We start from the raw sequence: 14,410 nt of genomic DNA, 5'->3' as shown, positions 1-14,410 counted from the left end.
AAGAGATGAGCAACAAGGAATAAATCTCTTATACAGTATTTATCACTCAGTGATCGCTGCATAACTATAAAATCAGTGTTAACAACGCACATTTTCTGTAATGTCCTTAACAAACCCTTTTGAGTATTAAAAATGTTATAATAATGTTTTTGAAACCATAAGATCTTTCTCACACACAAACATAAAATTTTGCAAACTCACAAAATATGCCACATCTTACATTATTGCTCTCGCGCATGTTTGCCTGTTTCCTTTCAAAATGCAAGCATGCCTGAGTTTATCTACATGACCTCAACTCTCTCTCACCTTAAAAACAAAACACTTGCTATATTGTTACTCAAAATGTTGCCCCCCCTGGACCTGTAGCACTGAACCACTGGGAAACATAGAAACATAGAATTGTCAGAAACACAGAACTCAGGTTCAAACCCATACCTACTGAAACAACATATGTATTTCAATAAGATTCCCACGTGATTTTATAAGTACATTAAACTTCGTGAAGCAGGTTCTAGTTTTCACTGTGGAAAACAGAGAGCTACAAAGAGCATTGATCCCACCCTTACAGAGAAATAACGTCAAACTAAATTCAAATTTATGATTTATTTTTAAGCTTTAAGGGAACTCAAGTCACAAAACAAATAGCTGGGCCTAAATCAAAAGAGAAGAGGCCCCTGCAAGGACAGAGGAGATGTCAGCACATGTTTATCTGAGACAGATGCAACCGGACACCATAAGAACAGGACGGCTAGAAGAGTAAGGGAACAGGTGAAAGCAGGCTGATGATCAGTGAGTCATTGTGAAGGATTCGGGTGCGAATACTCTGTGGGAGTCTGCACCTACCTGCAGGTTCTTTCACTAGAAATCTCACCAGACACAAATGATAACAGAGGGAGCCCTAAGAAAGTGTCCAGTGGTTCAGATCTAGAGGAAAGGAAAGCTGCAGAAGGAACAGGAAACTATCTGAATCCCTTTTTCAATCTCTCCTATGAGTCAAGGCCTTAATCTATGAAAAGGGAAAAAATACTGTCACCCTTAGGGTAGGTTTTGCCTCAGACTAATTCAGTTTTAGCACTCAAAGTCCCACATTCCAAGAAAAGAAATGTTCCCCCTAGTCACTGGGTAATTTAATTTGAAAGTGGAGTTTCAAATCATCTTCCTGATTTCTCTAAGCTTCCTACCAAAGGAAATGCAAAGACATTACTTGCTAAATGGTCTGCATATTTTCTACACCATGCTGTTAAAAAGAGGTGTAATTTGCTTACCCATGGTATAACATTTTTCTCTGATAAAACTAGAATTCTACACAGGACTCTGTAAAAAATGAGTAAACTGGTACCATATGTTTAAATTACTTTCAGACTCCTGACTGATGGGGAAAGAGATAACCTCAGTATTACTCAGGATACTGCCCAACACCCCCTGCCCTCCACATCCAAAGTTCACTTTAAAGAGTTGAATTCTTTATTGGTACTGCCTCCGCAGTCAACTAAAATCCAGCTTCTCCCCACATAATTCTTACAAAACCGACAAATACATCACTCTCTTTTTTTTTTTTCTCTTTCAAGTTATTATATCCAATAAACCTTCTATACCCCCAGCACCCACCCCTCTCCCCAGTCTTCCTCTTATTTGAACTATCTAAAGCATCAGATCATCCCCTCTTTCTTGAAATGCTCTCTTCTTCACTTAGCTTCTGGAATACACTATTCTTGTTATTTTTCCTAACTTTGTAGACATTTCTCAGTCTCTCTCTAGTTTTCATTCCTTTTAATTTCTTTATTTTTAATTAGAGGATAACTGCTTTATAATATTGTGTTGGCTTCTGCCATATATCAACATGAATTGGCCACAGGTGTATGTATGTCTCTTGATCTTCATCTTCCCTTCCAATAAACATCACTGTTTTTCAGAGTTCTATCCTGGATCTTCTCCATCTACATACAACTGTTGACACCTACACTTACATCTTCGGCCTAAACTTCAATGAGCTCTAGATTTAAGTATATAAATACACACACACACACACACACACACACACACACACACACCCCTACTCCCTTGACATCTCCATTTATATTCACAGAGGTATCTAAAACTTCAAATCCATTCTTTCCCCAGTCTTCTCCCTTGCAGTAAATAATATGTTTTACTGAGTCACTGTAGTCAGAAACCTAAGTCATCACTTACTATTTCCTTTCCCTTAATTTCCTTCCCATCAGATCACTCTCAAAAGTCTATTTGGAATCTATCTCTTCCTCTTCATTTCCATGGCCTCCTAGTCTCAGGCACCAACACTGCTAGCCTAGACCACTGTAACAACTTCCTAAGTGGTCTCCCAGCTTATGCATTGCACTCTCCAGTGTGCTCACTCAGTCGTGTCTGACTCTGCGACCCTAGCAGCCAGAGGGCTCTTTAAATACCATTACTCCATTCCTGTTTAAATGGCCTTCATATGGTTTACCCAGAAAGGTCCTGACTAATCTGGCTTCTGCCTACCAACATCTCATCCCATACTCTTTGTTCATTAGGTTCCACTCATATTTGCCTTCTTTCAATTTCTATAACACGCCAAGTCCCTTCCTTGATACTTGCTTCTCCTTCTGAGAATGCTGTTCCTTTATGTCTGATGAATGGCTTCTTCTCAATCCTTTATTATTTATATTTATCATCTCAATCTTAAATATTACCTAAATAAAAGCTTTCCTAGATCACCTTTAAGTAAAGGTCCTTCTGTTTATACTTCTAATAGCACACACTATCTATAATTATTTCATTATTTACTTTATTTCTCATATCTTTCCGCTCTTCAAAAATGTAAGTTTCATGAGAATATTTTCCTGAATTAATTCTCTGATGCACCTGCAATATCCAGTACCATGTTTATGATATGGTAGGAGATTAACAAATATTTGTTACATAAATAAATTTTCAAAGTTTAGGAAGGTTTTCTTTGAACAGTATGCTAGGTACGTTTTTTAAAAGCTCATTCAAAAATCTAAAGGAAAATTACAGTAAAAGTTAGAAAATTAAGAGATTTATTATGACAGGTGGAAGTCCCAGATACTAGTTTTTTTACTTTTTCAAAATTCTCCCACAATTTACAAACTTTTTGCACATTGACTTTGATCTGATTTCCCTTATTTTAAAACTAACAATGCCATATTTGCTTTTGTATTGAATGTGTATATTATGCAAACATATAAAAGGTAGACTGTTATGTTACCAGCACAGGTGACTTTTATCAAGAATTCGAGTTGTTACCTTTTTTCCAGCATGTTAAAAATCCCAGATATGAATATCTGTTGTCATTGTTATTTAATCCTTAAGTCATGTCCAACTCCTTTGTGACACCATGGACTGTTGCCTGCCAGGTTCCTCTGTCCGTGGGATTTCCCAGGCAAAAATACTGGAGTGGGTTGCCATTTCCTTCTCCAGGGGATCTTCCCAACCAAGGGATCAAAACCAGGTCTCTTGCATTGCAGGAGGATTCTTTACCCACCAGGAAAGCCCTGTGAATATTTAAAAAGGTGCAATAATGAAAACAGGGATTTTAGAGTCAAACAAAGCTAAGCTAAAAACTTACTCTACTTACTCTACTCTGCCACACAGGTTTAAGGATCTTGGGCAAGCTCCTCTTAGCCTCAGCATCTTAATCCAGAGAACGGAGATGATTCATTCTCTCTCCAAGAGAAGTAAACAGAATAATTACATGAAAACTCACTTAATTAGCTCAGTATGTCTATAGCAAATATTCAGTAACTGCTAAGTAATGTAATGAAAATAGTGTCAGCAGCAGCAATAGGGGAGCAGTGGGATGTCTACTATAAAATATAATAACCATTATACAACAGAAATTCAGAAGCTATATTACAAAAATATCATGCTAATTTTAAAATCACAAATGTTTTAATAACCTAATGCCCTAAATAATCTGTACTAAGACTTAGAAAGAAGACAGAAAATCTAAATTAAGCCAAGTAAAGAACACCATTCTAACTTCAACTAAGTACCTTTTAGATATTTACAACAATCCTTTGAATGGCCATAATTGTAATGTTAGCACAAATACAAGATCTTCAATGTGAGATCTGAAGAGTCAAAGATCAGTTAACAATGTGATAGGCACAATGGGCTAGCTGGAAAGACAGGAGAGAGTAGTGGTCTGTGTCACTGAAACATCTATCAAGATTTCTATAGAGTGAGGTAAGTTAGAAGGAGAAAAACAAATAATGTATATTAACATATATACACGGAATTTAGAAAGATGCTACTGATGAAATTATTTGCAGGGCAGAAATGGAAACACAGACGAAGACAACAGACTGTGGATACAAGGGGTGGGGGTGGGGAAGGAGAAGGCAGGATGGATGGAGAGAGTAACGTGGAAACTTACACTACCATGTATAATGTAAATAGCCAATGGTAATTTGCTGTATGACTAAGGGAACTCAAACCGAGCTAGAGGGGTGGGATGGGGAGGGAGATTCAAGAGCGAGGAAACATATGGTATACCTGTGGCTGATTCAGGTTGGTGAAGCATTTATCCTTCAAGCAAAAAATAAATTAAAAAAAAAAAGATTAAACTCTACTGAAAAACCTAAGGGTGAAGAGAGAGAGAGAAAATGAAAGAAAAATAATAATAAGAAACCACCATGGAAGAGTGACAAAAAGCAGACATTAGAAACCGTAACAGATGCCAAGAAGCAGCCCTCCTTACACAGCAGCAAAGTTTACCACAACCACAAGGGATGAATGAGAATAGAGTGGCACAGTCTGAGGGCACTGGAGATAGGATGGGGAGCGGCACAACAAATCCAACACCTTTCACCAGCACTGAGACACAGTCTGAAAAGCGTGCCAACTGAAACAGCACAGTGTTCTGGAGGCACTGAGTGTGATGACTAGTACATCTACAAATAGAAGTAAGTAGCCCCAGAGAAAAATCACTGTATTAAATACAGTAAACAAAAACTCTGACATCTGGTAAAAGCAAAACTGTGCTCAATATACTTTACTAAGGCAGAGAAAAATGCAGTATGTTCAGATATGTTGCCATCAAAAATAGTCAAAGTAAACATTTCAGAGGTTAAGAGAAATGACATTTTGCTGCCTGCAAAGTCCTTTGTGTAGAAGAGTCTCTCATTTACCAGATGGTTTCAGGTAACTACATTATTATATTTTAACAAGTAACTACTTGCTTTTATGTGGTTATTTTCATTAACTTAGAGCAGACATAAACCTTTGAGTCAAGGACAAGGCTAGAGTTTTACTAATTAATTCAGCTGACTAGCAAAATGCTAATAAACTTTGCACTCAGGAATTTAGCCCCTATTTGTCCCAGTTAGCTTTATACTCTCACATGCCAAAGAAACCCAGAAAAGAGTAGAGTTATGCAAACTCATCACTATTTTTAGAAAAACTAAAACAGTCATCATTAATAGTGGTTCAATAACAGATCATCCCTAACTTTCAAGGTCATCCATTATTGTTAGTTCTGCCTGACCCTTTGGATGACCCTATAACACTGCAGACTTTATATTATTTCAATTTTCCCATCTATAAATTTGTTTATAAAAATTTACTTGTCACAATTACTATAAAAAGTAAGCAAATAGTCACTACTGAGAGGACCACCACCAAATTACTGGTGAATTCAACTATAGCAGTGTTTGACTTATCTGGAAGTCCTATTTTCTAAGTGTCTAACTTTTAGAATTTAGTTAAGAACTTAGAAGTGAAAGGACATCGCAATCAAGGAAAACAGTTATTGCGAAGTTCATTTATGATAATGAGGTGAAGAGTCTGATAGTGAACATGTGCTCAGTCACTCAGTCGTGCCTGACTCTTTGCAACTCCATGTACTGTAGCCCACCAGGCTCCTCTGTCTATGGAATTTCCAGGCAAGCATACTGGAGTGGGTTGCCATTCCCTATTCCAGGGGATCTTACCAACCTAGGGATCAAACCCATATCTCTTGAGTCTCCTGCCCTGCAGGCAGATTCTTTACCACTGATCCACCTGGGAAGCCCCAAAGAGTCTGACAGAGAGGTGAGGAATTACTCTTCTGTCCTTATCCAGAGAAAAATAAATGTAAAATGGAGGAAATGAGCTAGAACAAAAAGAATATACTGAAAATAGCAAGTATCAATGGATGATAGGCAAAGGGGAGAGACAGGGACAAAGAGCGAAGAAGTAATTGTCTTTTCTATTCATATATTTATATGAAATACAGCATTTCATATGAAGCAATGGCCATTGATCAGACTGGTTTTTATTTTGCTAAATTCCTCCCCTTCCTCCCATACAATGTCTCCTCCAGAGACAGTTGGCAATATCTAGAGACATTTTTCAGAGAAGGCAATAGCACCCCATTCCAGTACTCTTGCCTGAAAAATCCCATGGGCAGAGGAGCCTGGTAGGCTGCAGTCCATGGGGTCGCTAAGAGTTGGACACAACTGAGCAACTTCACTTTCACTTTTCACTTTCATGCACTGGAGAAGGAAATGGCAACCCACTCCAGTGTTCTTGCCTGGAGAATCCCAGGGACGGGGGGAGCCTGCTGGGCTGCAGTCCATGGGGTCGCACAGAGTCGGACACAACTAAAGCCACTTAGCAGCAGCAGCAGCAGAGACATTTTTGGTTCACAAAACTTGGGGTGAGGAGGGTGGGAGGGGGCTACTGGCATCTAGTACCTAGAAGACAGGGATGCTGCTAAATATCCTATGTGAAGGACAACCCCACAACAAAGAATTATTCAATCCAAAATGTCAATATTGCCAAAGTTGAGAAATCCTGATATAGAGAAAAGGACCTATACATCTCTCTGTCTCTCTCTCTCTATATATTAATCAATATATCAATATATAACAATCAAAGGAATCACTGTCACTACACTGGCACTCAGAATGTTCAAAAGTCTTAAACAAAAATTCAACATGTTACTGGTGTACATTAATAAAGAATGATGCAACATAAAATTTCTAACAGAAACGATTAATTTTTATACATAACTAATAAAAAGGAACAAACTACAGTTATCAGTTATGGTTACTACACAGAATATCTCCTCCTAATTTTCCTTCCCTTGAATCTACACTGGCCTTAGCAATTTGCTTGATCAATAGCATGCAGCAGAAATGACATTTGGGGACTTCCAAGGCTAGGTCATACAGAGAAGGCAATAGCACCCCACTCCAGTACTCTTGCCTGGAAAATCCCATGGACAGAGGAGCCTGGAAGGCTGCAGTCCATGGGGTCGCTGAGGGTCAGACACGACTCAGCGACTTAGCTTTCACTTTTCACTTTCATGCATTGGAGAAGGAAATGGCAGCCCACTCCAGTGTTCTTGCTGGAGAATCCCAGGGATGGTGGAGCCTGGTGGGCTGCCGTCTATGGGGTCACACAGAGTCGGACACGACTGAAGCGACTTAGCAGCAGCAGCAGCAAGGCTAGGTCATAAATCTGTGGTAGGCTGAATAATATTACCCCCCACCATATGTCCACATTCTAATCCTTCAACCTGTCTTCACAGGAGAGTTTGCAGATGTGACTAAATTAAGGATTTTGAGAGAGAAAGATTATCCTGAATAATCCAGGTCAGTTCTAAATGTAATCCCAAGGGTCCTTATAAGAGAAAGGTAAAAAGGTCAATGATGTGACAGCTGAAGCAGAGATTAATGTGAGCAGGAACGAGCACATGCCAAAACCTGGAAGAAACAAGCACCAGGTTCTCCACTAGGGCCTGGAGAAGGACAGAACCTTGGTAACACTTTTATTTTAGCCTCTTAAGTCTAATTTTGGCCTTCAGACTTCAGGAACTCTAACTGAATGAACTTGTGTTGTTTTAAGCCACTATATTTGTGGTAATTTGTTACAGCAGCAATAGGAAACTGATACAAAGTCTTACCACATCTACTCAGCTCTCTTGGAACATTTCCTCTGGGAGTCCTGATTCATTTTCAGACTGTCATGCTAGTGAAATCAAATGCATCTACACTAGTCAGGAGTTCCATTTGAGCCCAAACTCCCAGTCACGTCCAACAAAGTGCCAGACAAGCGAGTGAAGCCATCTTGGATCCTGTAACTAGCTCATCTGCCAGCTGTTTACTAAGTGACCCCCACAGATACTGCATGAAAGAGACAAATCACCCAGCTGAGCCCTGCCTATATTCCTGATCCATAAAACCATGAGATATAACACAATGGTCACTGTTTTATGTCACAAATAACTCTAGAGCTCAAGTTACATGTTAAATGATGATTAAAGATTGTTAATAGAATATATCCATTTTATAATGGAAAGGAAAAAAATCCTATTTATGTTATCTGTTTTCTAGGCAGAATCCCTAGTTATAGGGCTAATCCAATATGTTCATTAACTCTTAAAACTATTCACAATTAAGGCTGTTGGAATATACTGCCATAATGAGGCTCTTCCCATATTGGAAAAATAACTGATAGTAACAAAGCTTCATTTACTTATCCAGGGCCAAGATATAGAAGTTCCCAGCTTATTAGAGATGACTCACTCCTCCTGATTCAATCCACATTTCATATCCTCATCTGTTCTCCTCTTGGAGGTCCAGTTATTCTTTTATTTTCTTTTACTGTTTCACCAAGGCACTGAAATATCTTTATTCACAAATGTTAAACTGGAGTATGAAATGTTTTCTTGCCCTCTTTCCTATTCTCTCTGAGCAAAAGCCAAGATTATCACCAATTCATCCCAGAGGCTAACAGCTTAATAGCTTTGCTACTTATATAATCCTATACAAAGGGTTGACAAAAATGGGAATACTCTTATTAAAGAGTCCAAGATCCCTAGTGGATTTGAACTCCAGGAAAAGTCATATTTGTTTTTATGTATTCTAAGGCATTTGGTTCCATCACTTCATGGCAAATAGATGGGGAAACAGTGGAAACAGTGTCAGACTTTATTTTGGGGGGCTCTAAAATCACCGCAGATGGTGATTACAGCCATGAAATTAAAAGATGCTTACTCCTTGGAAGGAAAGTTATGACCAACCTAGAGAGCATATTGAAAAGCAGAGACATTACTTTGCCAACAAAGGTCTGTCTAGTCAAGGCTATGGTTTTTCCAGTGGTCATGTATGGATGTGAGGGTTGGACTGTGAAGAAAGCTCAGCGCAGAAGAATTGATGCTTTTGAACTGTGGTGTTGGAGAAGACTCTTGAGAGTCCCTTGGACTGCAAGGAGATCCAACCAGTCCATTCTAAAGGAGATCACCCCTGGGTGTTCTTTGGAAGGAATGATGCTAAAGCTGAAACTCCAGTACTTTGGCCACCTCATGCAAAGAGTTGACTCACTGGAAAAGACTCTGATGCTAGGAGGGATTGGGGACAGGAGGAGAAGAGGACGACAGAAGATGAGATGGCTGGATGGCATCACCGACTTGATGGACGTGAGTTTGAGTGAACTCTGGGAGTTGGTAAAGGACAGGGAGGCCTGGTGTGCTGCGTTCATGGGGTCGCAAAGAGTTGGACACGACTGAGCGACTGAACTGAACTGAACTGAATGTATAACAAATACAATGAATCCTGCTCATTCTTGAAAAACTAAATTGATATTTTAAATGTTTTTTAAAATAATTACAAATAGAAATAGTAATTGTAGAAATTTGAAAACAAATTTGGTTTAAAAAGCTCAGCTAGAATTAAAAGGCAATAGTAATAATATCAGCACAACAATGTACTGTCAGCAGAATACGGACTCTTTCTGGAAGAAAGACAACAGGTTGAACAGATAAGTTGAGAACATAACATCTACTTTAAAAAAACCTTGGCAGGAAATCAGTTTGTAATTTAAAAATCACAATATCTTACTTAACCATAACAAGACATCCCACAAAGTTTGCTTTATCTATTACAAATTGATTCTAAGGCTTTATCTTGCCACAGACTATATCAAATGCCTACTGATAAACACATAAGAAAGATAAGGGCCAATGTGACAAATTTCAGCAGTAGATCCACTTCCATTTCAAAGCATAGATGTTTTCTTGTAATGTTTCCACACCAAATCCAAAACACTACATTAGATCATGCAAGCACCCGCTTTCCAAAAACATGTAAGATTTCCTATTATAAGAAACAGCTCTTTTAATGATTTATTTCATTAGAAAGTGCACTTAGTACACACACATTTAATACACAGGCTGAGTATTTAAAAACACTCAAAAAGCAACAATAAAAGAAAAATATGACAATTTTTCATTTGTCTGGGGAAAAAATTTATTTCAGCAATAGATTGAGCTGTATGCATTCTTGACATAAGAAATCTCTTTACCTTAAGTGGTTAATGACTAGGGTAATTTACTAGTTATGATCCCAGTTATCTCCCTCAAAACTATATGCACTGACTGGTATCGAAAACTGTATTAGAATTAATTCTATACTAAAAATTAAAGCATCATCATCAATAAATGTCACATGAGTCAAAAGGCACTAATTTAGTCATTAACATTGGTAAAATTAGTTGACTTAAACTTTACAATTATTTAGCTTGTAAGTCAAATAAGCATTTGACTACTACATTGTTTCCTATATCCTTGCTTGTTTATCTTGAACAAACACAATTTAAATTACCAACTTCTCTCTCATATATCTTATATATTATTAAGTTTGGCACTAACTGATCTCCATTGACTGAAATTTATAGGTCCTTTCCAGTATTTAAAACCATGTTAAATTTTAAAGCATTACCTTCACTGGAAAATGTAGCATTCCTACCACAATACTATTGGCATGTGCTAAAACAATAAGGTACAAGGCAAAATTTATCCATGTGTATCACAGAACATGCTTTTCATGAACTGTTATAAAATCATATTAAGAAGGCCCGCCAATCTTGAAACAATGTTAATACAGAATTTCTAAGAAATTACTTAGAAAAGGCCAAATGTGAGTTTAAACAGTCTTATCCATGGAGAAAGATTCCCAAAACTAATGCTCTGGCATGGATGTCTTTATAGTTTTTTCCAATGGTCATATTTTTGGAAATGATTATTTTAAAACCACACACTGAGTGCACATATAGCTTACAAATATGCTAATATCTGATTATGACTTCATATAATATCATGATTACATATTGAATAACCGAATTGATTGGGATGTTACATTTTTCCTATAGAAGCACTGTGAGTAGACAATGTCTGGAATGATCCAATACCATAAATTATTCCACAATTCCCTGAACTGCAGAAAAGAAAGAAGTTAAAAGTTTTCTTTACTGCTAAAGAAATAACTAATAAAAAGTTTCTGAAAAAGTAGTATAGAAAAATCATGCTTATGAGATACGTAATTCTTTCCTCCATTCCTATCCACAGATCAAAGAAGCACTTTCAAGTGCCTCTGGCAAATGAAACGTCTTTTTCCAAATAAATGGGCTCGTAACGTAAGGAATTTATGAAATGGTTATTTACCTACCAACCCTGAAGGAGGAGAGGCATAAACTTAGAGGAAAAAAACACAACTTTCAAACACACCAGAATGTAATATAAAACAGCAGCAATGTATTTTGTTTGTATCAGGGTATTTAAATGGCAAAGGTATTTTAAGAATGAGTGACTGATCACTGGTCCCTTTCACCTCTTCTGGTTTTCTGACTTTTTAGCTCTTTCACTTGGACTCAAATTCTGACCTACCAGCATTCTGCACTAGTTTTAAAAATATCCTCTTTTAACATGTTAGCTTAAAAATAGCTTGGTTTTCACCATTCCAGATTATTTTTGAGCAGAAGTCTGCTTTTTATTGTAGAGTCACAGATTTCCAGAAAAAAAAAAACCCTTCCTATCTACTGCATTCTTTCATCCTCTGAGGAAACAACAGAAAGGGGAGTTTAACTTGGGTAGCACCAAACCTATGATGGACTGACTTGCCAGTCTGTATGTGCTATTGTTGGTCTACTCCACTCTTTCCATTTCCCAGGAAAATGTTTCCTTCGGCTGTTCAAATGAATCCAACTGGAGGCGTGTACAAACAGGCAGCTGAGAGTATCTCTGCCTTAAGAAGCAACATCCCTTCTTTCGGACCCACACATCTTCTTTTGATAACCATTCAACAAAGTTTCCTCCTGCCTGTCGGCTTAGCCACCTGCACGGCTGCACGCTCCCAGAAGCAACACGAGCTAGGGGACAGGACGACTAGCGGGTGTGGGGGTCGGAGGAGAGTGAACACGGCAAATCTAAACAAAATCAGATTCTCGTCGGTTGGTAACTGGGGCTGAAGCTCCGAGGAACCAGCCAAGCGTTGGCCCCGGCTGCCTGGCACGATCCGCGGCTGTCCTACCTGCCCCGGGGACACTCAGGAGGCGGAAAGTTCCCCCTCCTCCGACGTCCCAGGCGCGAGGCCAGGAAGGCGAGGGGAGCGGCGGCCAGGGGCCCAGGCCGAGGGGCGAGCGGGGGAAAGGAGGGCGCCGGGCCCCCCGGATCGCCCCCCTGGGGTCCCCCTTACCTTGGGCGATGGCGATGGACTCGAAGCGATGCAGCTCCTTGAGCAGGCAGCTCCTCTCGCTGGAGTGCAGGCTGTAGATGAAGTCGCGCGCGCCCTGCGCCGTGTTCAGCGCCTCTATGGGCTCCTTCTTGGGGTGGGTGCCCAGCGCCCGGGGGCCGCCCGGGGCCGCGAGCGCCAGCAGCCCCCGCCCGCAGCAGCACCAGGAGGGCGGACGGGGCGCGGCGGCGGCGGCCGGGCCCGGCCTCAGGCTGCGCGCGGTCCGGCTCCTCAGCAGCGGCAGCAGCCGGGACATGGCGGGCTGAGGAGCGGGGACCCCGCGGCAGTCCGGGAGGGCGATTTCTGACGAGGCCTCGGGAAAGAAGGAGCTGGCCTCAGCCCGACCCCGCCCCGACGTCCTCCTGATAGGCGGCCGAGGCGCCGGGCACCATGCACTCCCCGGGCCCGCGCGGCTGAAGCCTCCTCCTGCGTCCTCCTTCCCTTCCCCGAAGGCCCGCGGCACCTCCGGTCCCTCCCGACGACGAAAACTTTCTCTGAGGCGGCCGGGCCGGGAGAGCGCTCCCGGAGAAGACTGGCTGGCAGGCGGGCTGGCGGCGCGGGCGGGCGCCTCCCAGCCGACCCGGAGCAGCGCGGCCGGGCGGGCGGGTTCGGCAAGGGTTTGCGTCTGTCAGTCTTATCTTCCAGAGGGATGAGTCAGCCACGCGCCGCCCTTCTCCGGCACCGCCCTCCCTTATCGCCGGTTTTCCCAGCCTCTGGCCGGCGCTCGTCCTCACTCCTCAGGTCTGTCTCAAAGGTGCCGCGCTCTCGGACCCCAGCCGCCGCCGCTACCCCTAGCGGCAGGGTAGGGGGTAACAGGGCGGGGCGAATGAAGGGGGCGGGTAAGGGGCGGGGCTGCGCAGGCGCAGTGCGCAGGCTCTCGGGGCGCGCGCGCTCCCGCGTGAGGCGAGTGCACGCGCGTCCTCCCGCCCTCCGGTGCTTGAAGGTGCAGGAAGAGGGCAGTGGCTGCCGGCCCTAGCCTCCGCCACATTTGAGTCCAGACTGAGGGGTACGGAAGAAGAGCCTTGAGCCCCTCGCTGGGCTGGGTAGTGAGACTGCCACCCGTCCCGCCTTAGCGTCATACCTGAATCTGAGGCTGGTTCTGAATGATGGTCCAGCGTGTGGCCCCCTTCGCTTGACACGGGCCTCACCACAGCGCCCTGCTCAGCCTTTGGGTTATTAAAGCGCTCAAGCCGCGCCGTTTGCCAAGTCACCGCACACCCCGGCTTCCGCCGGAACCCGATCTCTGGAAACTGTAAAGGGAAGGCGAAGCCATGTCTACCCCCTCCCAAGAAGTCTTTTGAGACCTTGACACTGAGAACACTTTCCCCCGTTTTAATGCAAGCACTTTGCAGATTATTAGTGCTGGAGCCTGAGGCATGAATGCCGCAGACCTTTTCCAGGTGTTTGTTCAGGTCTGTTGGGTTGATTTTTTTTTTTATCTATGCTGAGACGGAAAGAATTCTGCAATTTTCCACCATTTCCACGTGTCCTAGGCATTTTCGGAGGAGTCACAGAGTCTTCTTTTACGAGCTTTATCTTTTCCCAAGGGAGGAGATCTCTGCTCTGTCTGAACTGACACTTAGGCTTCCTGGCTTCTTAGAGAATAGATCCACTTAGAGAATAAATCTGCTCAAGTGTAATCAAGACCTAAATCCTATCCTTATATCCGCTGCTGCACCCAGCCCAAGACCGTATATGCAGTAGATGTGCTGTAAAAATGTAAGTACAAAAAATGTGAGTCATTGGAGGAACCTTATCACCAAATCCTTCTACTGCTCTGACTCAGTGGTTCTCAGAGTATGGTCCCTAGACAAAAGAACTTGTTAGACATGCAAATTCAGGTGCTCCACCAGAGACATCCTGAATCTGAAACTGGGTTTTGGACTCAGTCATCTGCG

At 41.8% G+C, this 14,410-nt stretch overlaps 1 protein-coding gene across 4 annotated transcripts in view; it reads right to left on the bottom strand.

The window, feature by feature from the left end:
• TMEM65 (transmembrane protein 65) overlaps nt 1-13,260 on the bottom strand; it is a 46,968-nt gene extending 33,708 nt beyond the window's left edge. For 2 of the 4 annotated variants that reach the window (XM_027560899.1, XM_027560898.1), the window contains exon 1: nt 12,477-13,255. In XM_027560899.1, the coding sequence (XP_027416700.1) occupies nt 12,477-12,768 (292 nt within the window). In that variant the 5' untranslated portion in view covers nt 12,769-13,255. Of the gene's footprint in view, nt 1-12,476 lie in introns of all 4 variants that reach the window. The other 2 variants (XM_027560897.1, XM_027560900.1) reach the window with 2 other exon arrangements.
• Between the last annotated feature and the right edge of the window lie 1,150 nt (nt 13,261-14,410).

The sequence above is a fragment of the Bos indicus x Bos taurus genome, chromosome 14, assembly GCF_003369695.1.
Source record: "Bos indicus x Bos taurus breed Angus x Brahman F1 hybrid chromosome 14, Bos_hybrid_MaternalHap_v2.0, whole genome shotgun sequence".
Classification (NCBI taxonomy): domain Eukaryota; kingdom Metazoa; phylum Chordata; class Mammalia; order Artiodactyla; family Bovidae; genus Bos; species Bos indicus x Bos taurus.
This window is presented reverse-complemented; position numbering and strand designations above follow the sequence as displayed.